Raw genomic sequence first — 27,278 nt, 5'->3', positions numbered from 1 at the left:
GAAGAATACAGCCACAAAGAACTAAAGCAATTCTGCATAGATTTGGGCATTGCTACCACGGGACTGAGCACAAAAGATGACCTCAAGCACGCCTTGGAATCTTGGGTGGAGACAGAAACGTCCCCACCCCAAAATCAAAGCCTCGAGACCGCAGAAACAAGTACCACCCCCGTAGAAGGAAGAAGAGCGAGCCTCTCGTCCGAAGAGGCCCGAGAACGGGAGAAAAGCCGGCTCCACGAGTTGGAGCTGGCTCGACTCCGCTTAGACGGAGAACTCAAGCTGGCAGAACAGAAGATAACCCTCGAACACTTACGGCTCAGGGAAGAACGAGAAGAGAAAAAGAGCCAGAGGGAGCTGGAAGAAAAGAGACTAGCATACGAGCATGAGCGGAATTTAAAAGAACTCGAAATTCGACGGCAAAACAAAGACCTCGGCGTCCCCGGGAACCAGAGTCCCGCTTCCCCTGCAGACCCCAAGGTCCACATCCCCAAGGACGTCGTCCGGGAATACTACCGGAACGATGATATCCAGCAATGGTTTAAGGCCTACGAGTTGGCCATGACCTCCCACCGAATTCCGCGCAGCGACTGGGGAGCCGGGTTATGGGGAAAATTCGTCAACGAAGGAAGAGATGCCCTGCTGCAACTCCCCGACCACGAGATGACATCCTACGACCACATGAAGGCCGCCCTCCTCACTCGCTATGGGCTCACGCCCGAGATGTACCGGCAGCGATTTCGAGACTGTAAGAGAATCCCCGGTACCACCTGGGTGGAGTACGTAAACTTTTTTAGCAGAGCCTTCGAGGGATGGATCAAGGGCAGCCAGGTCACCACCTACAAGCAATTATTCAACCTTATCGTGTGGGAGCACCTCTCCAATAATTGTTTCGTAGAACTAAGGCCTCGGAAACTCGCCATCGAAGCAGACCGATGGGAGAGCACACGAGTCCCTCGGAGCTGGTCCAGCGAACAGAACAGAGCCTCCCAGGGGCCCCACCGTCCCCGGGGAGGAGGAGGAGGCCAGGGTCGGGGCCGGGACACCGTCACGGTGCCCCCCACTAGCAATCCCGCGCCCCCGGCCGGAAGAGGAAGCCCTCCGACGCGACCAGGGTTCCGCTCCAACGTCACCTGCCACAAATGCCAGCGACCAGGCCACTACGCCAATGATCCCAACTGCCCGAAAAATCAGAGCCCCATGAACCGCCAGATCACCGCCGTCGCCCTGGGAGAAGAGCCAGGCCACAAAGAAGCCGAAGAGTGCGAGCAATACCAGCCCGAGTGGGAGCCAGCCGCCATGTCCCTGGTCTGTCTAGGGGAGAGGGACATGGTCCCGCGGGCGCCCATTTCCGCTAACACGCAGAAGTACAGCCAGTGGGTCACCATCAATGGACGCCGGGCTGAAGCCCTCCGTGATACAGTGGCCAGTGTGACCGCAGTCCGCTGCCATCTGGTGACCCCCGATCAAATCCTACCCAATGTACTTTGTCCAGTACGGTCGGCAGACAACTCCGAAAGCCTGTGCCAGATGGCCCGCGTCCCCTTCGAGTGGGGAGGGGTGTCCGGCATGCTAAAAGTGACCGTCCGAGACGATGCCCCGGTGGACTGCCTTCTGGGGAACGACCTCGAGAGCTCGCCCTGGTCAGCCGTTGAGCGAAGAGAGCACCTGGGGATGCTTGGACTCCCGGAATGGGTCTGTGTAACGACCCGATCCATGGCCGCCCGCGCCATCTCCAGCCAAGAGGAACAGGAGTGGCCCGAGCCTCCTCCACCGATCGTCGCAGAAGAAACCATCCCTGAGCCTGGTCCTCCGGGGCTCAGCAACGAAGAACCGGACCAGCTCCAAGACATCCCGGAGCTGGCCCAGTGGCGCCAAGAGGGTGGCCCCACTCAGGAGCAGTTCCGCCAGGAACAAAGAGCGTGTCCCTCCCTCGAGGGCCTACGACAACAAGCCATAGCCCAGAGCGCAGGGGATGCCTCGGGGGCCCACTGGATCTACTGGGACAACGGGCTGCTCTACAGTGAGCAAAAGATCGCCGAGCTGGGAGCCAGCCGGGTGCTGGTGGTCCCCCTCCAATTCAGAGACTTCCTCCTCAACCTGGCACACGATGTGCCTCTCGCCGGGCACCTGGGGCAGGACAAGACGTACAGCCGCCTGGTGACCCACTTCTACTGGCCGAAGATGCGGAACGATGTAACGAACCACTGCCGGGCCTGCCCCACCTGCCAGGCCAGCGGGAAGAGCGGCCGAAAACTCAAAGTCCCCCTGCAACCCTTTCCCATCGTCACCACTCCCTTTGAGCGGGTGGGAATAGACATTGTGGGGCCCCTGGAGCCCCGAACAGCGCAGGGGCACCGGTTCATACTTGTCCTGGTGGACCATGCCACCCGCTACCCCGAAGCCATACCGCTCCGGACCGTGACAGCGCCCGTGGTGGGCAGAGCCTTGATGGGGATCTTCTCGCGGGTGGGCTTCCCCCGAGAAGTCGTCAGTGACAGAGGCACGAACTTCATCTCCAAGTACATGAAGTCCCTGTGGCAACAGTGCGGGGTCACCTACAAATTCACGACCCCTTATCACCCGCAAGGGAACGGACTAGTAGAACAATTCAACCGCACCCTCAAGGGGATGATCATGGGCCTGGAAGAGCCCCTACGTCGCCAATGGGACGTGCTGCTCCCGTGCCTCCTGTTTGCTTACAGGGAGGTCACCCAGAAATCCCTGGGCTTCAGTCCGTTCGAACTCTTGTATGGGCACCCCATCCGGGGCCCCCTCAGCCTGATCAAAGAAGGGTGGGAGGTAGCTCCTCAGAAGACTCCCCCTGATGTGTACAAGTACCTCTTGGCCCTCCGGAACCAGACGCGGTGGTTCAGGGAACTTGCCAAGGCCAACCTCGAAGCCAGCCAAGAGGACATGAAGGGCTGGTATGATCAGAATGCCTCGTCCATCGAGTTCGAGCCGGGACAACAGGTCTGGGTGATGTCCCCGGTTGAACCATGCGCCCTCCAGGACAAATGGACGGGACCCTTCAAAGTGGTGGAGCGCAAGGGCCCCGTCACCCATCTGGTAGACCTGGAGTCACCCCGGAACCCCCTACGTGTCCTCCATGCCAACAGACTTAAGCCCCACTTTGTACGCTCTGAACTCAGCCTCCTGATGGCTACCGACAGTGGGGCTGAAGAGGACTCCGAGCCCCTCCCCAATCTCCTGAAGACACTCGAGAAAGACGGCTCCGTGGAAGGAGTCCACCTCTCCGATGCCCTGTCCCCAGCGCAACGCAAAGACTGCCGAGACCTGCTACTACAATTCGCCGACCTATTCTCCCTCATCCCGGGGGTCACTCCCTGGTGCCTCCACGATGTTGACACCGGGGATAGCCCCCCCATCCGACACAGGGCGTACAGGGTACCTGATCGAGTACGCGCCTGCATCCAGTCGGAAGTCTCCAAGATGCTGGCTCTAGGAGTGATCGAGCCTTCTGACAGCCCCTGGGCCAGCCCGGTTGTACTGGTCCCCAAGGCCGCCGCCCCTGGCGTCGCCCCCGAGCTCAGGTTCTGTGTAGACTATCGGGGTCTGAATGCCGTCACCAAGACCGACGCTCACCCCATTCCCCGGGCAGATGAGCTAATCGACCGCATGGGGGCCGCCCGCTACCTGAGCATCTTTGATTTGACAGCGGGCTATTGGCAGATCGGCCTCACTCCCGGTGCCCAGGAGCGATCCGCCTTCTCCACCCCGGATGACCACTACCACTTCAAGGTGATGCCCTTCGGAATGAAAACCGCACCCGCCACCTTCCAGAGACTCGTGAACAAAGTCTTGGAGGGTCTGGAGGAATTCAGCGCCGCCTATCTGGACGATATTGCCGTGTATAGCCGCCACTGGGCAGAACACCTCCACCACCTCCGGGAGGTCCTGAACGCCCTCCGGCAGGCCGGGCTAACCATCAAGGCAAGCAAATGCCAGATCGGCCAAGGATCCGTGACCTACCTGGGGCACCAGGTGGGAAGTGGCTTGGTGGCCCCCCTCCAACTCAAGATCGCCGCCATTCAAGCGTGGGAGCCCCCGGTCACCCAAACAGAGGTCCGAGCCTTCCTGGGGCTCACCGGGTACTACCGGCGCTTCGTAAAAGACTATGGCAGCATTGTGGGGCCCCTCACAGAACTCACGTCCAAAAAGAACCCCCAGAAAGTCCACTGGACTCCCGAATGTCAGGCGGCCTTTGAGAAACTCAAGTCCGCCATGTGCACCGCCCCCGTGCTCCAAGCCCCCGACTACAGCCGGGAATTCATAGTACAGACGGATGCCTCCGATCATGGCGTTGGGGCCGTCCTCTCCCAACTCAACACCGAGGGAGTGGATCAGCCAGTGGCCTTCATCAGTCGACGCCTGCTGGCCCGAGAACAGCGCTGGAGCACCATAGAGCGAGAGGCCTTCGCCGTGGTGTGGGCCCTCAAGAAGCTCCAGCCCTATCTCTTCGGTACCCACTTCCGGGTGCAAACAGACCACCGACCTCTGCAATGGCTGATGCAGATGCGGGGAGAGAATCCGAAGCTGTTACGTTGGTCCATCTCCCTGCAAGGGATGGACTTCACTGTGGAGCATCGCCCGGGCCAAGACCACACCAACGCAGACGGCCTGTCCCGCTTCTTCCGCCTCGGCGAGGAGATTACCCAAGAGGATGGGTGACTCTCCCTGCCTTCAGCTGGGGGGGACGCATGTTGGACAGGCCTCGTGGCAGGCCGACCCCTCCCCGCATGGCGGGTCGCGGACCCCTGCTACCCCTGTTCCCCGGACAAGAACAACCCCTGCAATCCGCCGGGTCAAACCACGGCCCTTCCCCGACGGAACCTTGGCTCATGAACACAACAGTCTTGGCTGGCCCGGGTCCCTTGCCGAACCACTGTCTCCAGACCAGCCGCCATTTTGGACACTCCACGACCAGGCCTCGTGGCCTCGGGTCGACCTCGGCCTCGGACCCAGCCAGGCCCCGACATCGAGGCACCACCATCCACCCAGGGGGTAGAGAGGCAACTTGGCAAATCAATAGGCGAAGGAGTGTCGATGGCCCCCCTCCGCCCGGTTTCGATCACCCTCGGCCTCTCTGGGTGCTGGCTCCACCCCCCTGCTGTGTGTCTGGACTCCCTCATCCCGGACCTCCCGACCTCCAAGTGCGAGGGTCCGGACATCAAAGGGCACCAGACCTATAACTGGGGCAGCTCCAGAGCAGGAAGGCAGTTGTATCCTGGAGTCGAGAGACACCGAGACAAACTCATCCTTGGAGGCCTGCTGGCGCTGCCGCGGCTCCTCTTCGTGTACCACCTTTGAAGGCCTGCTGGCGCTGCCGCGGCTCATCCTCGTCGTAAACCATCTTGAAGGCCTGCTGGCGCTGCCGCGGCTCATCCTCGTCGTAAACCATCATGAAGGCCTGCTGGCGCTGCCACGGCTCATCCTCTTCGTGAACCATCGTGAAGGCCTGCTGGCGCTGCCGCGGCTCATCCACTTCGTGAACCATCTTGAAGGCCTGCTGGCGCTGCCGCGGCCCCTCCTCATCGTGAACCATCTTGAAGGCCTGCTGGCGCTGCCGCGGCCCCTCCTCATCGTGAACCATCTTGAAGGCCTGCTGGCGCTGCCGCGGCCCCTCCTTGCGAACCCTCCAGCTCAAGGATTGTGAGCTCCACCCCTGCTGCCCTCGTACCGGATCGGTACTCAGACTGTCCCGCTACCCCTTTCCCCAAAGAGACTAGAATTGACGGGATCCTCGAATCCTGGTCCCCGCTGTATCGTCAAGTTAACCTGCTTAAGAGTACCTATAAAAGTCTACGTAACCTATCTTGGTGTGGTGTCCATCTGTGGGGGGGAAGTTACTCGTCCGTACGATTACCGGAGAGGGCCCTCGCCAGGAGGCCTCTCCCCCCTTGCTCGGCCGACCCTCCGGGTCTCCGTCTAACACTCTGGAAAAGCCATGCTCCTCACAGTGTGGACCTGGAGTCGACTCACAGGACCATCACCCATTAAGAGGTGGAAGGAAGGGTCTGCAGCAAAATTCTCCATGTTAAACGAAAGGTTGAGTTGCTGCAGGTATGTAGGGGGGGTGGTTTGTAAACAGGCAGCCCCCACTAGCACCCACCTTGTTAAGGTTTTGGTGTAAGTAACATACATGGCTGGCGCTGCCTATCCCTTTGGTTGCCCACTCACCCTCAGGGACACTTACTAAGGGGCTCTCTGGGCTCTGACCCACTAGGGGCTCTCTGGGCTCTGACCCACTAGGGGCTCTCGGGGCTCTGACACACGGTCCAATGAGCTGTTAAGGTGCCTGGGGAACACCTGGTCTTGCAGGACAGGAAAAGGATGAGTGGGACATGATTTTGACTCACAGGAGAATCACACCCCCCTAATCTTACTGACCAAGCCACGCCCCTCGGTACCAGCATTGACACAGGCTCCGATGAGGACGGGGCCCCTCCGTGGCTGTTAGGGTGCCTGGGGACCCCCTTGTCTCTCAGGACAGGAGGGTGAGTGGGACATGATTTAGACTCACAGGAGTATCACACACCCCTAATCTTATGGACCAAGCTACGCCCCGGGGACCAGCATGGACACAGGCTCCGATGAGGACGGGGCCCCTCCGTGGCTGTTAGAAGGGCAACAACCTTTACATCGCGGTTATTACACCCCGATGCCATTGCAACGACAACGTTGTAACCACACAATGCCATTACTATGCAAGTCATAACATCGACTTGCAGTAGATGGCGTGCTAACATAAGGAATAGTATAGTTTACTATTCCAACACCTTCCCTACTGTTTCGTAGGCTGCAGTTGGAATAGTAAATTATACATTTCTAATGTTAGCACGCCATCTACTGCAAGTCAATGGAATGACTTGCGTAGTTTTGGCATTGCATGGTAACAACGCGGTCGTTGTATCGATTGCGTTGTAATGCCATGCAATGTAATGACTCGCGTAGTAACGAGACATATTCCTGTTAGGGTGCCAGGGGACCACCTGGTCTCTCAGGACAAGAAGTGGATGAGTGGGACATGATTTAGACTCCCAGGTGATTCTCACATCTGGTTGAAGGCGATACCCAGATCGACAGGTGTGCCGCACGCAGAAGGAACCTTTCAGGGGCTAAACATTGAATTCATGATCACCTGTGAGATCAATGACAGAGCAGATCAAAGCCCAGGCCGGAAGTGTCCGCCGCGGGGAGGAAGCCACAGAGGCGTGTCCCACACTCCCGGGGACGTCAGAGAGTTTGCCCGTGGCTGTTTATCCTCTGGATCTGCGTAACATCTGCCAAGGAACATTACGTAACATCGCCCATGCTTTTAGCATTGTTTTGCATTAATTAAAATTCTACAGATAACAACTAAATCAGTTTAGGGTGGCACTGTTGTGGGTGTGTCTGTATTTCTTCATGGGGTTCCCACGTGCCCTTTTTAGAAGAACATCTTTGTGTTGGTGCTGGCACCGGATGTATGACGGTACAACGCGTACCGTCACAACGCATCCCTTTACCACGCATCCCTTACAACGTTGGGGGTGCGGATTTCGAATAGTATAATTTACTATTCTAACACCAGTCCCCGTGGACCCTAGGGAAGGTGTTGGGATAGTAAATATACTATTTGTAATCCTTTAGCGCCCTCCAACGCAAGTCGTGGTAATGACTTGCGTTGTAAGGGATGTGTGCTAAAGGTACTGCGTTGTTAAAACATCGTGGTAAACGATGTTTACCGCTGGCACCCGTTCTTACCTGTCCAGAACATAAGTAAAAGATACAACTCTGAGTCTTCACGGCTGCTTCACAGAATACTTGAGGTCTGTTCCCCTGATACCCCAGCATGGGTACTAACCCAAGGTACCTAAGGCAGGATCACAGAATACTTTTTTTTTTAATGGAGTTTTACATAGCGTGAACTTGACCCGAATCGGGTATCAGAGCGCTTTACTTCGCACCAGTTGCGTTTCATGAGGACACATTCATTTTTGTTAGACACGGGGAGATTAAGTTATTTGCCCAGAATCACAGGATGTTCAGCGTCATTGCCGAGACTCGAACACGATTCCCCAGATTCGAGGTCGACCGCCCTAGCCATTAGGCCAACTCCACTCCCCCTTGTGGTCTGTTCCCTGGTACCCCAGTCCGGGTCACCGTCTGCTAACGGCAGGTACCTCCGGCAGGATCACAGAGTGCAAGAGGGAGCTGCTTCTTTTCTTGTGGCTCGAGTAGATTTTCTACCCGAGCTGCAGCTTACTCAATGCAAACGTAAGGTTTTTCAACGTGAGTGGTTGCTACCCTCCGCAGAAGCCATCGCTGAGAAATCTAAACGCCTGCATTGAGAAATCTCACCTGGAGGATTTTCCTTGCTCGCCAACTTGACGTTGGTGAGCGTTAGTGAGGAAAAAACTCAGCAGAGCTGAGTTTTTTGGAACTCCACATGCTCTGCGGAGCGCGGAGTGAGGAAAACTCTGCAAACTTTGCGAATGGAGCGGAGTTTACCGACCAGGCATAGAGCCTGGCAGGGGGAAACGAGTCGGTCTCAAAGACTGTCTACATGCATTTTCAAGCGTGCAGAGGATCGAGTGATCACGTTCCATTGTTACTGCCATGAAAAGGCATCTAAATTTGCATACTTGCTGCAGAAATCTACTTCCAGCCACTGATTTAGAATCCAGGTAGAGCAAAGTCAGCCTTTCATTTACCCAATGCTGATAAAAATCTTTACCACTGAGATCGCTTACAGTGTAGTGTAATGCTCATTATCAGCGCTACGAAGCTGCAAGGATTTTGCAAATAAACTTTTTTTTAAATGAGTGATTGCTCTTTAAGCGCTTCGCCTCAGCGGACATTCCGCTCCAGTGTGGAAAAAAGCATTTGCAATGCAATAGGTCTCGCATTTATGCGAGTTTAAGCTATTCATATTGCAAATAACAATGCCTTTTATTTTTGTTTTAGTTTATAAAACTTAAATCAAAGGCAATCTCATTTACAATGCAAATAGCTCAAACTTGCGTAAATACGAGATCTATTGCATTGCAAATGCTTGTTTTTTGTAATGAGGGAAAGGGGGAGAATTAACAAACGGGAGTTTGGGTGGATAGAGGGGGGCAAATGAACTAAGATTAGATGGGAGAAGAAACTGGGATGATGGAGAAGAAACAGGATGAGGGGAGGGTGCAGGGTAGCAGGGACAAGGTGGGAAGATTTTTAAAAAGCTCAATAATGTGGCTACCGTTGACCACGTCAAAGCGGTTGTTTTTTTTTCCTTCTTTTAAAACAAGAAATAATATCTGAATCACAGTGTGAGCAGCAGAGAGACACTAATGAAACAAAATTAATCTGGGCTTGGTCTGTGCACCACAGAAAGAAAACAAAGTGACGCGTGGCAAGCACTGCACAATTAGAAGGCAGCACAGAAGAGTGACAATGATACCAACGAATGGCGAGCAGTGGGAGGGTTCCAAGCCCTTTACTGAACACGAGAGTCTTATCAGCACATGTACTACCATATGCAGCATCGGCCTAAAAATGGCAAACTATCAACTTTCAGCTTTACTTGAGAGAAGGAAAGTTCTTTTGCCACGGTCTTACTTTAAGATAGAGAAGCCCGGGTTGGAAACAATAAGCTTTTCCTATTCTTTTCAAGTAGGTTTTAGCCATACTGTGAAAACAACTTTATTGATTACCTTGGCTTCTCTGAAACAAAACACCACAATAGGGGGCTCATTCACTTGATTTCAGACATACTTTGTGTGTCATTTATGCTCAAAATTAGCAGGATGGGGTATGACGTCATCTGTCAAAAGCCACCATAGGGACTTTATTCTGATACTTGGTTAAAAGTCACTTCGGAGCTCTCATGAGTTACAATCGAGAAGATTTATACTAACTGAGGGCGAAAGCTGGGGTGCATCCACGCACCTCTGCTTTTCCACTAACATATAGAAGACCTCAAAATAGCTTTAAATAAAGTGAACCTTCTTCCGCCCAAAAGGAATGGTGAGCCTATTTCAATTCTACAGTATGCTGATGGCAGTGTAATATCAGATCGGACAGTTGTCCCAGAGGTCGCTTATACAACTGAGAGCATACCGCTCCATTAATAAGCATACTGCATTAATAAGTTACCCATAAATAAGGAGAAGGCATCAAGGAATATAAAAAGGCCGTTTGTATGTGGAAAATGTTCAAATGAAGTGCGCTGCTGCCTATAAAGAGCTGGCCATGTTTTTTTTAACATAGGGGAGGAGTCAAATTAAACCAGGCCACACTGAAAGGTTGAGGCCCATGCCTTCAACTTCTATTTCTGTCTCTCTGCCCATTATGCTGTGTGGGTCAACTCCCACCTTAAGGATAATTCACCTAAAGCCTGTGCCAACTTTTATATGGTGTTGCTGCATTGTGGGCCTGATCTTCGTGCTGGGCCGACTTAGCACAACGCCTTACTTAGAGCATTTTGTCTCGAATATCTGATCCTACAGGCCCACGCACATGTAGAACTTAATTTACAAAAGGAAGTCTAGATTCTTGAAGGCATCAATGTGCTTTTAACCGTGATCTTCTCTCTAAACTTCCTTGAAAACCCCAACATGGTGCGAGATGAACAACTCATGCTCAAATTATGTAAATCCCTGAAAGATGCATTTCTAAAATCTTTGGGAAAAGCAGTGAATGCTGTGCCGACGGGGGGAGGGAAAGTGAAAGCATGAGATGCGCGCGCTGAGCCACCAGTTTCTCTGGTGAAGGAAAACAGGAGTTGGCACATGCGGACAGGAGATGTGCACGCATACAGAGTGCACATCTTCTGTCCGCAGGTGCCACCTCTTGTCTCCCTTCGGCAGAGAAACCGGCGACTATAGGTCTCGCCAAGGCGATCAGCGCATGCGCTGCATCGCTAAGGCGAGACAAAAAATGGCACATGCGCAATTTGGACGGCCCCCTAAAAGTATGAGTGCATGTTAATCAGTTAAATAAACATAAAAACATACCATTTTATCACTCCATTTGTTCATAAAACACAAACTAAATATGGATAAATACCAATAAAATGGGTAAAAAATAAATCTAAATAAATGCAGACGGAAAGGTTTACAAAATGGAGAGGTGTGGTGCAGCGGCCAGGGCAGCTGACTTCAGAGCACAGGGTTCACGGTTCGATCCCAGCTCCCTCAGCAACTCAGCTCAGCACCATTGACTCTGGGCAATAGCTCACTTAATTTCCACGACGGCCCCCAGTTCCTTGAGACCCATAAAGGAGAGTAGTTTGCGCTTTACAAATACAGATTTTTTTATTATTTAAAAATAAATACCATAAAATGAAACAAAACTAAGCACGCTGTATTCCAAGTGTTGTGGCAACAGCGACGGCACGCGAGTGTGGTAAAACTACATTGATATGTGCCATGGACTACGTGACACCTATTACTGCCTTCTGGCAAGTCCCTACCTACTTCATTTGGAGCAGAAAATGGAATTGGCAGAGCGTGAGATGAGCTAATTTGGCCAAGACCACACATGTTGGTGTAGTTGTGCAATCGGCATTAGAATGTGGTCTCCCAGTGTCACAGTTTATAATTTACCATCTAGACAAGAACCCCACCACATTACTACATCTTGATCACCCTGTTGTGCTATGAGATTCTTGTATGGCGCCTTTCAGCATCAATAGCTGCTTCGTCAAGTTTGCATGAAATGTTGCTGTAAATGCAGTTTTTGGCTCAAAGATCCCCAGCTTCTGATGCACCCCAAGAAAATGCTGATGCTGTTAAATGCCTGCCTCGAGGACACACCCCGAGCGGGGCCTCAAGGCACTGAGGGGCCGATATACAAAGGTAAGTTACTACGAATAAAGTTAGACTTTTGGTCTAAGTTTACCTGTGTGAATACCGAAACGCAGTAAAATTACACAAAGGTGTTAGTTTACGTTTGTCAATTGGGCCCTAAATTTGGTGAGTACCAGCACTTCTTTTTCCCATTTAAAGTACTGGTCTAAGAGTAGCCGTTCCTGGCTCGGACCGTCCCCTATGCCGGTTCCTAGTCCCTAGCCCGCGTGCACCTTCCTGCCCTCCAGGTTTTGCACCCCGCCCTGCGGCCTGGGAGGGGGTTTCCACGGTCTGGAGTCCAGCCTCCACTCAGCTTCCTGTCACGACTTCCGTTTTTGTGATCGAGGTTTAAGTTTGTAAACCAGGCCCCTCCCCCCAGCACACACTGACACCAGCACAGCAGGCCAGCAGGGCCGGGCCTCACAGGCCTCTCAGGGGACACAGGTGACAGGATATGCGTCCTATGGCATCAGCATTGAAGCACATAAAAGTATGGAAGCTGCGACCCTGAGTGCAGTGAAGGGGGGCGGGGGGTCGACGTGTTTAGGGTCGGGGCCAGAGACGAGGCTAAAGTGCAACTATTTATGTTGGCCTTTCACCTTCAGGTAAATGCAAATACAAATAAAACTCACAGCGTAAACAAAATTAAATGCAAGTTAATCTAATCTGCTGGAAACGCACTCAGTCACGTTATGAAAGTTCAGCTGGTTAATGCATCACTGCAGATGGCTGTCTCTTTCAGCAGACAGTCACAGAATTAACCCCTGCTTGCTGCGGGGGGGGGGGGGGGATAGTGACTTGTGTATGCATAGTGCTAGGAAGTCCCAGCCTGCTACTGAAGGCACTGTGAATATGCAACTTATTGTCAACGCGTTTCCCAGGCAGCCTTTAGGTTTGCTGATTAACATGTCTTCCAGGTAGATCTCTCCGCAGCTTTTGACACAATATCCCATCAGTGGCTAGCGGAGAGACTGATTGAGTGTGGCATCGGGGGCATAGCCTTACAGTGGCTGAGGAATTTTTTATTGGACAGATGGCAAACCACCACACTAGGACCATTCGTCTCTCAAAATAAATTCCTGTTGGATAAAGGGGTGCTCCAGGGCTCTTGCCTTAGCCCCACCCTCTTGAATATATACTTGGCCCCCCTGGCCAAGATTGTCCAATCCTTCGGCTTCAAGATAGTCTCGGACGCCGATGACACGCAGCTACTATTTTCTATAGGCAAAAATATCTCTGACGAGAAAGTACGCTTTTCGGGTGGTATGCTAGCAATCGCGAACTGGATGAAGGAGCGGTGTCTGCAGCTCAACCCGAAAAAAACGGAGCTCATGCTCTTAGGTAAGGACGCCCTCTTCCGGACTCCTGATTGGTGCCCCCCCCCCCCCCCCCCCCCAATTGGGTGAAACCCCAACGCCGTCCTCCTCAGTGAAAAGCCTAGGAATCCAGCTGGATGTTATGCTTAATATGAAAGACAATGTAAAAAATATCGCAGGGTCCTGCTACTATAACCTGCGTCTACTACGTAGAATTATTCCCTATCTACCATTGAAACACCGTGGAGCGGTAGTGCAGGCAATGATAGTGAGCAGGTTAGATTACGGAAACGCCCTGTTGGCTGAAGTAGGCGTTACCACTCTGGCAACATTACAGGTAATACAGAACACCGCCGCCAGAATGGTCTTAAATCGTCCTCCTGGATCCCCATCCCTCCCCCTGCTCAGACAACCGCACTGGCTTCCGGTGCAAAAAAGATCTTTGTTTAAGATATGCGGTCTCTCCTTTAAAGCACTTATATGGGAGGGACCATCCTACCTCCAAAATAAACTTTCCAAACAATCACATGAATGCAATTTAAGATCTAATGCTTTAGCTCTCTTGAAGATTCCACGTATTCGGCTAACCCGCACAGGGGGCAGAGCTTTTTCGTACATAGCCCCTATATACTGGAATTCGCTACCAGTGGGCCTGCGAAAATACAGCACTTATATGTCTTTTAGGAAACAATTAAAAACATTCTTGTTCTAAGCTTGCCTCTTCATAATACAGCACTCTCTCTGTTTCCTCGTTTCTGGATTCCCACTGGTAAAGCGCTGAGATGCCCCTGGGTGAGTCATGCGCTATATAAGAATCCATAACAAATAACAAAACAAAAAATACCTCCACATGAAGACATACACACTTTTTTTTTAGAATTCTATATAGCGCGAACTGGACCCCAAGGTATCGGGTATCAGAGCGCTTTACATAGCACCAGTTGCGTTGCATGAGGACACATTCATGTTTTTATTAGGCACAGGGAGATTAAGTGATTTGCCCAGGATCACAGGATGTAGAGTAGTTGCCGAGACTCGAATCCCACGTCAACTGCTCTAGCCATAAGCCTACATCCTCTCCCCAAGCTATACTTGCCAACATACCTGATTCAGACGGGTGACTCCTGATTTTTGACGCAAAAATTGCGTTATTTTGGTGGCCTCTCAACTGAAACTGCCTCTGAATCAATGGGGAATACATTCTCCTGATCACATTTTTTTAAATCTCCCACTTTCCTCTCCTAAAATGTTGGCATGTATGCATATAGCACATGGAATGCTGTTCATTAACAAGCTGATCATATAGTTACTGGCGGTGATGACTTTTTTTTATGTTCCATAACTTTACAGGAACTACATCACAGGCTCACATGACATCACAGGCTCACATGACTACACTTTCCCCTGATACATATGAACTGTTTATAGATATTGCAGGCCATTTAGAATACTAGGAACATACCATTTAAATGAAGTAGGAAAGGGCTTGGAGACTGATGCTAGCACGCAAATGATCCTCCCAAGATGGCCGCTCGCAGATGAAAGTCAGCGGTCCAGTGTAATAACACCGATTGAAGCATCAAATGGATTCTTCCGCACAGCAGCATCTTTTTTTTAATGCGATTTTATATAGCGCGAACATTACCCGAAGGTGTCAGAGCGCTTTACAAAAGAACCAGTTGCGATACATAAGGACTTAGGATGACATGAGTTACATAGGAGATACAAACAGAAAAAAAGTAGCAAATGTACAAGTTGTAAAGTCACTCAAGGAAGAGATAAAAACAGAAAAAATTGCACATGTACAAGTTGAAAGTCACTCAAGGAAGAGATACAAACAGATAAACTCTAAAATCACATAGGAATGCTAGTAAGTACAACAGTCTACTACATATACTAGTGGTTAGAGTTCTATATATACAAATAGTAAATTCACACAGGATTACATTTTAACAGCGATTAGGCTTGGATAATTATATAATCCTGTTTTCACCGAGAGATAACGGGGAGAACAGTGCTTTAAGTGGGCAGGTACGCTCCGGTAGAGAGTACCGGCACTTCTTTATTCTGAAAGGGGGAGTGCCTGCACTTCTCAGCACTGTTAAAGTATATTTAACGTGGAAGCACCTGCACCTGTTTATAAATACATCTGTGCACACAGGGGCACCTAGCTCTGGTCTGGACTTTTCTTCTATACGAAGATTGTCTTCATTGTTGTGCTGGGATCAGAGACCACAACTCCCACAATGCACTAGTTTCCCAAACTGTGGGTCAGGACCCCAAAGTCATAACAATAAATAAAGATGCCTTTAAATTCAATGTGTAGCTTGGCACACTTATTTGAAGACAGAAGTCAAAATGTCTGGCTGCTTTATTCTTTGAACATGGGGATTGGTGTTTACTTTTCTTTCTCCGACTCCAAAGCGAGAGGAGGGTGTAAAATGAATTATGTAACAATGTTGGATGTAGTTTAAGTACCTGTAAATGAACTGTACATATTCAGCAGTTAGGAAAAGCAAAAAAGGAACACATTTTTTGTCATTCTGAAATGTTATGCCATGCCATGCCATGCCATGCCATGTTATGTTATGTTATGTTATGTTATGTTATGTTATGTTATGTTATGTTATGTTATGTTATGTTATGTTATGTTATGTTATGTTATGTTATGTTATGTTATGTTATGTTATGTTATGTTATGTTATGTTATGTTATGTTATGTTATGTTATGTTATGTTATGTTATGTTATGTTATGTTATGTTATGTTATGTTATGTTATGTTATGTTATGTTATGTTATGTTATGTTATGTTATGTTATGTTATGTTATGTTATGTTATGTTATGTTATGTTATGTTATGTTATGTTATGTTATGTTATGTTATGTTATGTTATGTTATGTTATGCTATGCTATGTTATGCTATGCTATGCTATGCTATGCTATGCTATGCTATGCTATGCTATGCTATGCTATGCTATGCTATGCTATGCTATGCTATGCTATGCTATGCTATGCTATGCTATGCTATGCTATGCTATGCTATGCTATGCTATGCTATGCTATGCTATGCTATGCTATGCTATGCTATGTTATGTTATGTTATGTTATGTTATGTTATGTTATGTTATGTTATGTTATGTTATGTTATGTTATGTTATGTTATGTTATGTTATGTTATGTTATGTTATGTTATGTTATGTTATGTTATGTTATGTTATGTTATGTTATGTTATGTTATGTTATGTTATGTTATGTTATGTTATGCTATGCTATGCTATGCTATGCTATGCTATGCTATGTTATGTTATGTTATGTTATGTTATGTTATGTTATGCTATGCTATGCTATGCTATGCTATGCTATGCTATGCTATGCTATGCTATGCTATGTTATGTTATGTTATGTTATGTTATGTTATGTTATAGGGGGGTTTTGTATAGCGCTCAGCTACTCCAAAGGAGTGTCCCGGCGCTTTCAGACCAACAGGTCAGCAGCTAACACACAACACAACAGAAAATAGGACCGGCAAAAAAGAAAACAAAAAAACTAAAGACAGAACAACCAGGTTTTAAGTCCCTTTCTAAAAGCAAGCAAATTGGCAGTGCTGCGGACTGATAAGGGAAGAGTGTTCCAGAGCTGAGGAGCAAGCCGTTTGAAGGAGCGTCCATCAGTCCGGGCTTTCTTCACCGCTGGCACCACCGCAAGAGAGAGAGATTCTGATCTCAGGGCCCTGGTAGGTTTGTAAAAGGCTAGCCTTTTTCGAATATAGGTTGCTCCCGTAGAATAGAGCGCCTTGTGGGCCAAAGTAAGTGTCTTAAAGGCGATGCGCTTTCTGGCAGGGAGCCAGTGCAAGGTGGATAAAAGGTCAGAGGCACTGGCACGGCGGGGAAGACCATAAATGGCGCGGGCCGCCGAGTTCTGGACTACCTAAAGACGCTGCAGCAGGTAGTCGGGCAGACCCAGGTAGAGAACATTAGAGTAGTCCAGCCTCGAGCCAATGAGGGCATGGACGGTAATTTTGCGATGGTCAATTGAGAGCAGAGGGAGATACCTCCGAAGCATCCTAAGCAGGCCAAAGCAAACGCCCACAAGGCCAAGAACTTGGGCTTTCATCGTCAGGCCGTTTTCAATATTGACCCCCAGATTTTTCGCCACGGTGGAGGAAGATACCGGTGGAAACATGTCATGCGGCCACCACTCCTGCCAACTCGGGTCAAATTGGCACCCAAAAAAGAGCACCTCAGATTTTCCAGGGTTACACTTAAGACTATTACCCTGAAACCATTCAAATACCGCTCCCAGGCAACCACGAATACTCTCTCCATCGAACTCAGCCCCCTTTGCACACGTGAAAAGGAGCTGGGTGTCGTCAGCGTATGATATTATCTGGGCCCCAAAGGACTCAGCCAGCACCGCCAAAGGGGTCAGAAAGATATTAAAGAGTGTGGGGCTCAACACGGAGCCCTGCGGTACTCCAACCTCCAGCGGCGGCAATTCGGCTGAGTACGGAGGGGCCCAGACCACCTGCCGGCGACCAGACAGGTAAGATTGAAACCACCTCAACACCGTCCCACGCAGACCAATCTCATACAGTCTGCGAAGAAGACCTTCATGAGGGACGGTGTCGAAGGCCGCCGACAGATCAAGCATGACCAACATGGCCCTACCCCCTGAATCCAGCACATCCATGATAGCCTCACTGACTTCGAGAAGCGCAGTTTCAGTGCTAAAGTTGGTACGGAAGCCAGACTGGGTGGCATGCAGCAGGCTATGTGACTCAAGAAAGGCAGAGAGGACCTTATGGACATGCTTCTCAACGATTTTGGCAAAAGCAGGTAGGAGAGATATCGGGCGATAGTTAGCATGAAGGTCAGGATCAAGGCCCGGTTTTTTGAGAAGCGGAACCACCCTCGCCTCTTTCCAAACACCAGGAACAACGCCGCTCGTCAAGGAACAATTCGGCACAGGATTCACAAGAGGATTGACCACCACCGCCGTCCTTGCCAAAAACCTGGCAGGACACGGGTCAGCAGGTGAACCTGATTTAAGCTGAGAAAGCAAATCAAGCGACGCAGTGATCGATAAAGGTGGAAATTCCGACAAAGTACGCTCAGAATCTTCCGCCAAATTCCCGTGGATCTCCTGGCACATCCTAGTCCCTGGTCCCGAAATGTGCTGGAGACAAAGTTTTGAATAGGATCAAAACGAATCGAGACACTTTACTTGCTGGTGCACAAATGATAAATATTCACCGAAACCCGATTTCGGCTCATTATCATTTCTGTGCATTGTAGTCTGACCCGTAAAACTGTCTGAGCAAATGTAATGACCATTTCAATGGAAAATATGCCGTCTGTAATGACAGTGCGCTACCACGATGCTTTAATTACATTAAATAACGCCCGCCTCATGTTCATTCAAGGTAGGTGGGTTGTGAAAGTTTGTTGTTCTAAAAAGTGGGTTGTGGTTCTAAAAAGTTTGGTAACCACTGCACTAGCTAGTTAATGTATATCAGAGGTGGGAGTCCTGTTTCCCCAATGACGAGACACCCCGAGTATCCTTAGGCGCCGGGGCCCCGTACGGGAATCCTGAGACCATTTCAACAGGGACACCTATCTGAGATACATATTATTAGCTTCCGGGGCCTTACAGTGGGTTTAGAGCCTGCCCATTGCTTACCATTGGCTGACTGTATTGTCACTCTCATTTGCTTGCTTCTCATTTGATGGCTATTCTTGTCCATCTTTTGTTCGCCTCTCCTGGCAGGGGGAAGGGGTGAGACTGGGGACGACGACAAAGTAAAAAAGAAAACATTTATCTAAAAAGGCGTGCCACCGCCTCTCCCTTTGTTCTCGGCCAGCAGCAGGAAGCATCCCGCTCCCACGTTCGCCAATCATAACGTTGCAATGCAGCATTGTGATTGGTCTGAGCACCGTGGTTCTCAAATGAGGAATGGGAGGCTTTGCATGCTCCAGCAGCCTGGTGGGGAAGATGCCCGAAAGGGCCAGTCAAGCAGTCATGCTCACTTAAGGAATGCAAAGCCCTCCACTCCCCTGCTCTGCCCCGCCCGCACCGCGAGCCGCTGACAGCAAAGGAAAACTAATATGAGAATAAGGATAGTTATCAACATTTCAGTTTTCCTTTTGTTCTGTGGGGCGGCGCCCTTCCGCCATAGTGGAGGAGCCGCCACTGCGGAGCTTGTTCCCTTTACTTTGTTCCTTCCACGGCTCACTTTTAGGGAACTACTTTCCTCTTTATGCCTAAGCACTCGATCAGAGTGCATGTGTTTTCCAGATGTCTTGCTTGTGCGCTTTTGTCTCCCTCCCCACGCTCCGTGCTGCTCTCTCTTTTCTGTGTATTGCTCAGTGCTCACCCCCTTGTTCTCTGTGTTGCTCTCTCATCGAATGCTTCTCTCTCTCCCTGTGCTCTCTGCTGCTCTCTTTCAGCCATGTGCTTCACTCTCCCCAGTCCCCCCGTGCAGCTGACCGTTTTCTCTGCATCCCCCCTTGCTTTTTTGGTAGCTTGTGTTGCCCCCCAAAAAATGCAACAAATCAAATAGCCATTTCACCGGTTTAGCCTATTTGGCTTTGCCAATGCTTGTTTGTTCTAAGAAGATGGGCCAGCGAAGGCGCTTCACCAGTAGTGTGGATGTTCGTAAACCTAGGAGCACGTGGTCATGAGATCTGGGGAGGAGGCGGCTTGGATTCAACTATGTCACATTTTTTGTGAATAACCAGGCTGAGCTCGCAGCTGGGTCGCCACTGTAGTACCCAGCAGAAAGATGGAGGCATCTTTAGAGTAAAGTTGTTGAACCTCCTGCAGAATGAATATGTCCCTCTATGGGGGTCCCGGGACCCTAGCAGGAAAGCTGTTTATGACAATTGGTGCAGCCGGGCGCCCTCTTGAGGTCATGTGTGGTGGCGCCACTAGGCAGCTGCCTACAGTGCCCACAGTGGAAGGGAAGCCTGGGGTGAAAGTTGCACACCCTCCTCCCAGTGCTCAGTGACACACAGACACTTGTAATAAATACCCAGCAGTACTCACGTGTCTCCATCCTCGGAGATGTAGGCCAAGGCCTGCAGGGGGTCCTGGGTCGATGCCTTCTCCCCGGGGGGCTCCCCGGCACACCCCGCCAGCAATGAGTCTGTGATGGAGGACGAACTGTAGGCAGAGTCCACCCTCTCCTGCTCCAGGCCCTCGCCCCTCTTCTCCCCCGGGACCACATCCTCGCCCTCGGAGGAGGCCCCTCGAGCCACCGACGGGCTGGAGGGCAGGGAGGGGGAGGTCACTGAGACCAGCACACCCGAGTCATAGGGCCCGTCCTCGGGGTCAAAGGGCAGCTCGTCCTTAGGGGCCTTCTTCAGGGGCCACGGGCCCGACATACTGGACTAGAGGTTCGTGGTCCGGTGGACCTGCAGACAGAAAGGTAAGGCCTCAATGGGAGGAGAGCTCCCAGGTGTGAGACTCCATGAAACTCAATGGGACCATTGAGGGTGGCCAGGAGTGAGGCAATGGTCCGATGCGTGACAATGACACCCAGTGCGTGACACCCTGCTCCAAGAAGTGAGCTACACAACGAGCCTGACCGTTGCCAAAAAGAATCAGACTCCCACCCTAGGGAGTGTGCACCAGTGTGTGAGACTCGTTCCAGTCAGACCCCCATCAAGTGAGTGACACCCTGCCCCAAGAAACGAAACTAGCACCAGTGAGACAAACACAATCCATCCGACGGTTCCAAAAGAGTGAGACGCGCTTTCAGTGAAGGAGTCCAGTGTGTGAGACTCTTCCGAGTGAGACTCTTCCGATGAGTGAGACTCACTTCCAGTGAATAAGATGCGCTTCCAGTGAAGGAGTGTGGTCCAGTGTGTGAGACTCTTCCGATGAGTGAGACACTTCCAATGAGTGAGACACTTCCAATGAGTGAGACACTTCCAATGAGTGAGACTCACTTCCAATGAGTGAGACTCACTTCCAGTGAGTGAGATGCGCTTTGTGTGTGAGAATCGCTTCCAGTGAGTGAGAGGATGCTCCAGCGTGTGAGACTCACTCCCAATGAGTGAGACTCGCTTCCAGTGAGGGAGACTCCGTTCCAGTGAGGGAGACTCCGTTCCAGTGAGGGAGACTCCGTTCCAGTGAGGGAGACTCCGTTCCAGTGAGGGAGACTCCGTTCCAGTGAGTGAGACTCCGTTCCAGTGAGTGAGACTCCGTTCCAGTGAGTGAGACTCCGTTCCAGTGAGTGAGACTTGAGTCTTCGATCAGTAACCGGAGCCAGGCACCTGCCAGTGGGTTGCACAGGTCCTAGCAGGGGAGCACACAACAGGCAGAGCAGCAGAAAACCCCAAGTTGTGCAAGAGAAAAACGCTGCTGCCAAGAACAGGCCTCACAGGGCGGCTCCAGTCACCTCCCTGGCAGGCAGCTCGGCGGGTTAATGCACCCCGTGCAGAGATCTCAGTGCAACTACCATGACAGGTTGCAAACCAATTAAGACAGCTCGGATGCACCCTCTGAGGTGTGTGTGCACTTGCAGCAGGGGGCCCAGGTAAGATAGGTCAGCGTGTTAATGCACCTCTTGCTGAGATCTCGGTGCAGCTACCATGGCAGGTTGCAATCCAATGAAGACAGCTCGGGTGCACCCTCAGGGGTCTGTGTGCACGTGCAGCAGGTGGTCCAGGTAAGATAGCTCGGTGGGTTAATGCAGCTTCCGCGGAGCTCGTGTACATGAAGCAGGGCGGCGGCCCCAACCCCAGTGAAACAGCTCACAATCTTTTAAAGACCTCTGTGCACAGAGGCAGATGCGACAGTCAGGGCTCGGTCCCTGTTTCAGCGAGACAGCTCAGAGGAGTCATGCACCTGCTGCAGAGCGTGCACGTAACCAGCAGTGTAGAGGGTCCACTCCCAGGCAGCTCAACGGGTCCACGCTCCGCCTTTTATCCGGGTCGCTTGGTAGGTGGAATCCCGCTGCAGACCCTGTGAAGCGCCTGGTGGTCAGCAGGCTGCACTAGGCGCTAGAGCGACGTCTAGTATGCAGTCTGGCCACCCTGCTCTCTGAAGGCACAGTGAGGACAGGCTGTCTCTGCTGCCAGGGTGAGTCGCATCGAGCCTCTCCGCCTTTTATCCGGGTCGCTTGGTAGGAGGAATCCAGCTGCAGACCCTGTGAAGCGCCTGTTGGTCTGCACTAGGCGCTAGAGCTGCGTCTCCAGATGCAGACTGCCCACCCAGCTCTCCGAAGGCACAGTGAGGACAGGCTGTCTCTGCTGCCAGGGTGAGTCAAACGGAGCTGCCCCTCCCATACCCGCCCCGGCAGTACTGCCCCACCTGCTCTGCAGAGGGAAGTCCCTGCCCCCCAGGCAGGGAATCCCCGCAGCCGGGAGGCGGGGCCTGCAGCAGGGACAGTCACAGGCCCTGCAGTCCAAGGTCAGGCATGTGCCTTGCCCCTCCCTCGGGGGGCGGGGCTAGAGAGTTCGAAACTTTAGGTCCTTATTTACCATTAATCTCCCATAGACAGAATGTGTCCTTGGACACACCCAGCCCTCAGTGCGGGAACTTTATGTCTTGCCAAGGAGAGGTTCAGCATGTCATTAAAAACGATTTGCTTACATAACGACGCTTATAAAGCGCCCAGAAGCATTCCTGCAGTTGTTTTACTGGGGGGACCATATAGGCAGTGGTGCACGTTGCGTAGGGACGGGATGAGTTGCAGAGTTGTGCAGGTTACAATCGCGCAGACTAACATTTGCTTGCTACCTGGGGTTGGCTGTAGTCTAGAAGGCCTCAGTATGTTTGGGGGCAGGGGGTGGGCCACGTCTGTTGTGTCCTGAGGTTCCCCACCCCTTTACTAGACATCAGTAGGCAGTGCTTAATTTGAGCCGGTGTTGCCGGCGGTAAAGCCCACCGGAACTTATTTTTCTGCATTAGATATTTACAGAGAGCAAGAGAAGGTACAGAAAGCACATACCTCAAAAGATGGAGGCAGAAGAAGACGGGAAAAGGACCAGAAAGGGAGAAAGCAGGAACCTGCAAGAGTGAGAAAAAGGGGCAGACAGAGTCTGGTGATGGATGAAAGAGGACAGATGAGGATTCAATCTTGGTATCCCGCCAGCTCTTTGGGCACCGGCACTTCTTGTTTGACAAGTTAAGCACTGCCAGTAGTGTTCAGCGCCTAATGATGCAACAGGGTCTGTTTAAGGGTGTGTGTTGGTCTGGCCGGGGTAGTAGAGATTGGAAGTAGTAATAGTCCAGAACCGCCCCTGCCCCCTCTGAACATCACTCTCGCTGCGGACTTCAGGAAGAGACTCCAGACCTGGCTTTTCGACTGAGCCCAGCCACCCAGCGCCTGGATACGGATGTATGATGGTACAACACGGTAGAAAACACCGCAGTACCATCACAACGCAGGTTTTACAACGCAAGTCGTTACCACAACTTGCGCAGTAGGGTGCTGGACTTAAAGGTTTTGGAATAGTAAATCTACTATTCCTGAGTCTAGAGCGCCCTCCAGCGCAAGTCGTGGTTACAACTTGCATTGTAAAACCGGCGTTGTAATGGCACTGCGGTGTCATTACCGCGTCGTGATGGGTGTTTACCCTGGATACCCTCACGGATGACAAGCAGCGCTGTACAAGTACAGACTGATTGTTGGAAACGCATTTCACACCAGACCTGCGTGACACTTATTTTTGCTAGTCCATATGGCCTACTTAGGTCACAAGTCACAACAATTGGTAGCATAGGGGGGGATTTGTGGCACCCACCCCAGCTTTGGGGCACATAAAGGACTACGGCACACTCGGAGCTCGGTACCACGCGTCTTTATTCTTCAGCATGCAACCGTTAACTGAACGCATTGTGTCATGAACTCTGTTGACCACACCCACACACCGCAACTGATTGCATAACTGGTAAGGAGTCCGCCAAGGACCACAGGGATCCTACTGCACACGATCACACAACACTACAGGATTCAACATCCCGCCTTGCAGGAGGGGCCACCGTTGCTGCTATCACAAAAGGGACCGAGTGCCCACCACGGCGAAGGGTGAGACCAAGCGGCAGATAAAGCATCCACATGCTAATCTGAGCACCGCCGACCAAGCGGCAGATAAAGCATCCACATGCTAATCTGAGCACCGCCGACCAAGCGGCAGATAAAGCATCCACATGCTAATCTGAGCACCGCCGCCACAGGCATGAAGAAAGAGGCCAACTGCTCACCGCTCGCCACCATTGTCAGAAAGTAAAAACATGCACACAACGCAACCACACGGCAGGCGAGAACCACAGGCAGGCCTCCACAGCAGCAGAGCGAGCACTCACTATCCGGCTGCCCCATCCAGAGGAAGCGGAGAGTAGACATGGGTCCTGAAAGCACACACTGATGGTGCAGAGCGCAGTGAGCCGAGATCAACACCAGGGGGCGCTCCCTAGGAAAGCAAACAAACTGGAAACAAGGATGACCACCATCACCTGGTGAGTACTTACAGTAGAAAGGAACATTCTGACCATAGGAAAAAAACAATTTTCACAGACGACCACAGTGACTGTGAGTGAACACAGCTGGTAGTGGTGAGTATACTAGGCATAGAACCTTTTGGTGTTTCTGTGGTACTGAAAATTCTGGACCCGTGTTATAAATATCGTCGCATCATGACGATTTTGGTGTCAGCAGACCGAGAATGATTAGAATACCATGCACAAGCATTTTCGTCATATTCAGGTGACAAAATCACCCTGAAATCAGAGTTTCCGTCCTGAACCCTCGGGTTCCATTTTGTGAACGGCAGCCATTTTGTGATTGCCCTCACATAGGCCAGTGACTAAGGCCAAAAACGAATCTGGAGGACACGTACACCTTTTGATGACTTCCCTGTGACCTGGGCAAGCTGACTCCACTGCCTGAAGCCAAAACCTGTTCGGCCAGTTCCTTTCCCAGTGGCCGAATTAGATTAGTATCAAGGCACAACATATCATAAACCTTTCATCGCACACAAACCATGCCTAATCTTACACACACCTGTCCCTGTTTCTTTCTTTATGGCTTGCTTTACGAGGAGGAGGTGCCCGTTTTTATTGGGGGTCCGTCGATATCTGATGAAAATACTGGGCCTTGCCGGGTAATTGATTGTGGGCTGGACAAACTGAAATATGGGCTTGTCATCATGACTCTGCTTTTTCTTTGTAGTGAAAATATGTGAATGGTCAACTGTAAAATAAGGAATGTTTGCCTAAAGCATAATATTTTGTATAAAAGGAGAAGGCTGGCTTTGTAAGATTGAGCAGTCTCCTGAGAATATACACCGTGTTGTACTTCTAGGATACCTGTTACTGGCTGCAGCCAATAAATTCGATCTTTGACTTCACCTAGAAGACTCTGTGATTCTGTAGTCTGAAACAGGAAGAACTCGAAGTCTTTGGGTGTGTCCCCTGGCACCGCTGGGTTCTTAAAAACCTGGTACTTCAGTTGGCGCCCAACGTGGGGCGATTTCAGCGGTACCGGTCCAAGCCAGAGGTTCGTGAGGAGCTTCGTGTGAAAATTCTGGAGGAAGGCCATCCACTTCATCGACCCCTGTATGTCGACGTGGTCTGAAAGTCTTTGCTGCGAGGTTCCCCACTTCCCGACGGCTACGAAGGACTGCTGCCCTGACTATCGCCCTGTTTTGGACCCTTGATGATTGGTAGAGCGAAACGATAGACGAGTCTTCTGGTGACGTCATCGATACCTCAGTTAAGTATGAGTGGAGCGTTTCCCAGTCCTTAGTTTGGTTCTTAGTTTTGGTATCCCCTTGGGATCGCTTTGTTTGGACCTTGCAAGTGCCAAAGCAGAGGGATTCGTGTATTCACGAGACTATCGTATTCGATAATCCTTTGAAGTTTGAAGCTAGACTAGAGAGCGAAGATGCCTGGTTTTAGCAGACTTGGAAATTTGTTTTGTCTTGGTTGTAATAGGGATTCCCGATTGGAGGACTCATGTCCGGTTCCTCCGATTGGAACTCCGACTTATGAACTCTATGTGAAACACGGCGTAGGCCCCATCACATATAATGAAGTATGGATCCGATACACCAGGAAAGATGGTGTTCTAAAATGGCCCCAATATGGTAGCTTTGACACAGAGATTTTGGATAATCTAGAGGTTAAACTTTTTAAGAAGAAAGCCCAGCCGGCAATGTTTGACTCTTTCCGCCTATGGCATAAGGAAGCCAAACAGAAGGAAATTAAATTAGCAAAGAGAAATAAGAGAGAAAGGGGTATTTCGATAATGCAAGCTGCTACGCAGTTTAAAGATAACGAAGAAGAACAGGCAAGTGAGCAGTTGCACAGGCAACGTAAAATGGCGGTTGATAAATGTTACACAGTTTTGCCGCCTCTTCAGCAAGATGCAGCAAAAGAACTTGAAAAAGATCCTTTATTGTCACACGTATTGAGTTCGCCACCCCCTTATGCGCAGAGTGCTACAGCACCTCCACAACCTTTGGTGGCGCAACCTCTGGTTGCTTTGCCCCTTGCTATCCAACAGCCGCCAGCTCCTCTTCAGCCGGCTCCTATTCCTCTGGTGCAGCCTTCTCAAGGGCCACCGACTTTGCTACCTGCTCCGCCTTTAACTTCTGCAACTTTTCCACCTATTCTTGCTACCTCCCCTACTATTGTTCCTCCATTGTCCTCTTCTCAATCTGCTTTATTTCCCGTCTTGTCAACTTCTCCTTCTGTTCGACAGAGAATGACTAATACTGTTACTAGTCTTCTGTCTCCCTTCTTTGGGTCATTAACTACGACCCCTGTGTCAGAACGTAAACAGTTGCGTAGTCAACTGCCCGATTCACGAGAGAAAGAAATATTAGACCGCCTGGCGCGTAAATGGGTCACTTGTCCTTTAAGATATGATGTGGAGTCTGTTATGGATGTCTTCCATCAATGGGAAGAGCCGAAACAGAGATATGTATTCGATAAGGTGTGTTCTTCCCTTCGCGAGGAATGGGAAGATGATGATGTAGGACAGGCTCCTTCCGAATTGGTCAATCTACAATCTGAGTTTGCGAAGGGAACTATTGTGGGTTCCGAGGTTGAGAAAGAAGTTGCGACGTTGTTGTCGTTTAGGAATGAGTCTCCTTCTCAGCCGATGTTTGAGGCTG

General features: G+C 50.8%; 1 protein-coding gene across 1 annotated transcript in view; it reads right to left on the bottom strand.

The window, feature by feature from the left end:
- NFKBIE (NFKB inhibitor epsilon) overlaps positions 1-21,043 on the bottom strand; it is a 161,881-nt gene extending 140,838 nt beyond the window's left edge. Inside the window, exon 1 of the mRNA XM_086925857.1 lies at positions 20,197-21,043. Coding sequence (XP_086781983.1) covers positions 20,197-20,534 — 338 coding nt within the window. The 5' untranslated portion in view covers positions 20,535-21,043. The remainder of the gene's footprint in view (positions 1-20,196) is intronic.
- Between the last annotated feature and the right edge of the window lie 6,235 nt (positions 21,044-27,278).

The sequence above is a fragment of the Lissotriton vulgaris genome, chromosome 6, assembly GCF_964263255.1.
Source record: "Lissotriton vulgaris chromosome 6, aLisVul1.2, whole genome shotgun sequence".
Lineage (NCBI taxonomy): Eukaryota > Metazoa > Chordata > Amphibia > Caudata > Salamandridae > Lissotriton > Lissotriton vulgaris.
The sequence above is the reverse complement of the archived record's forward strand: the minus strand, read 5'-3'. Positions and strand labels throughout refer to the sequence as shown.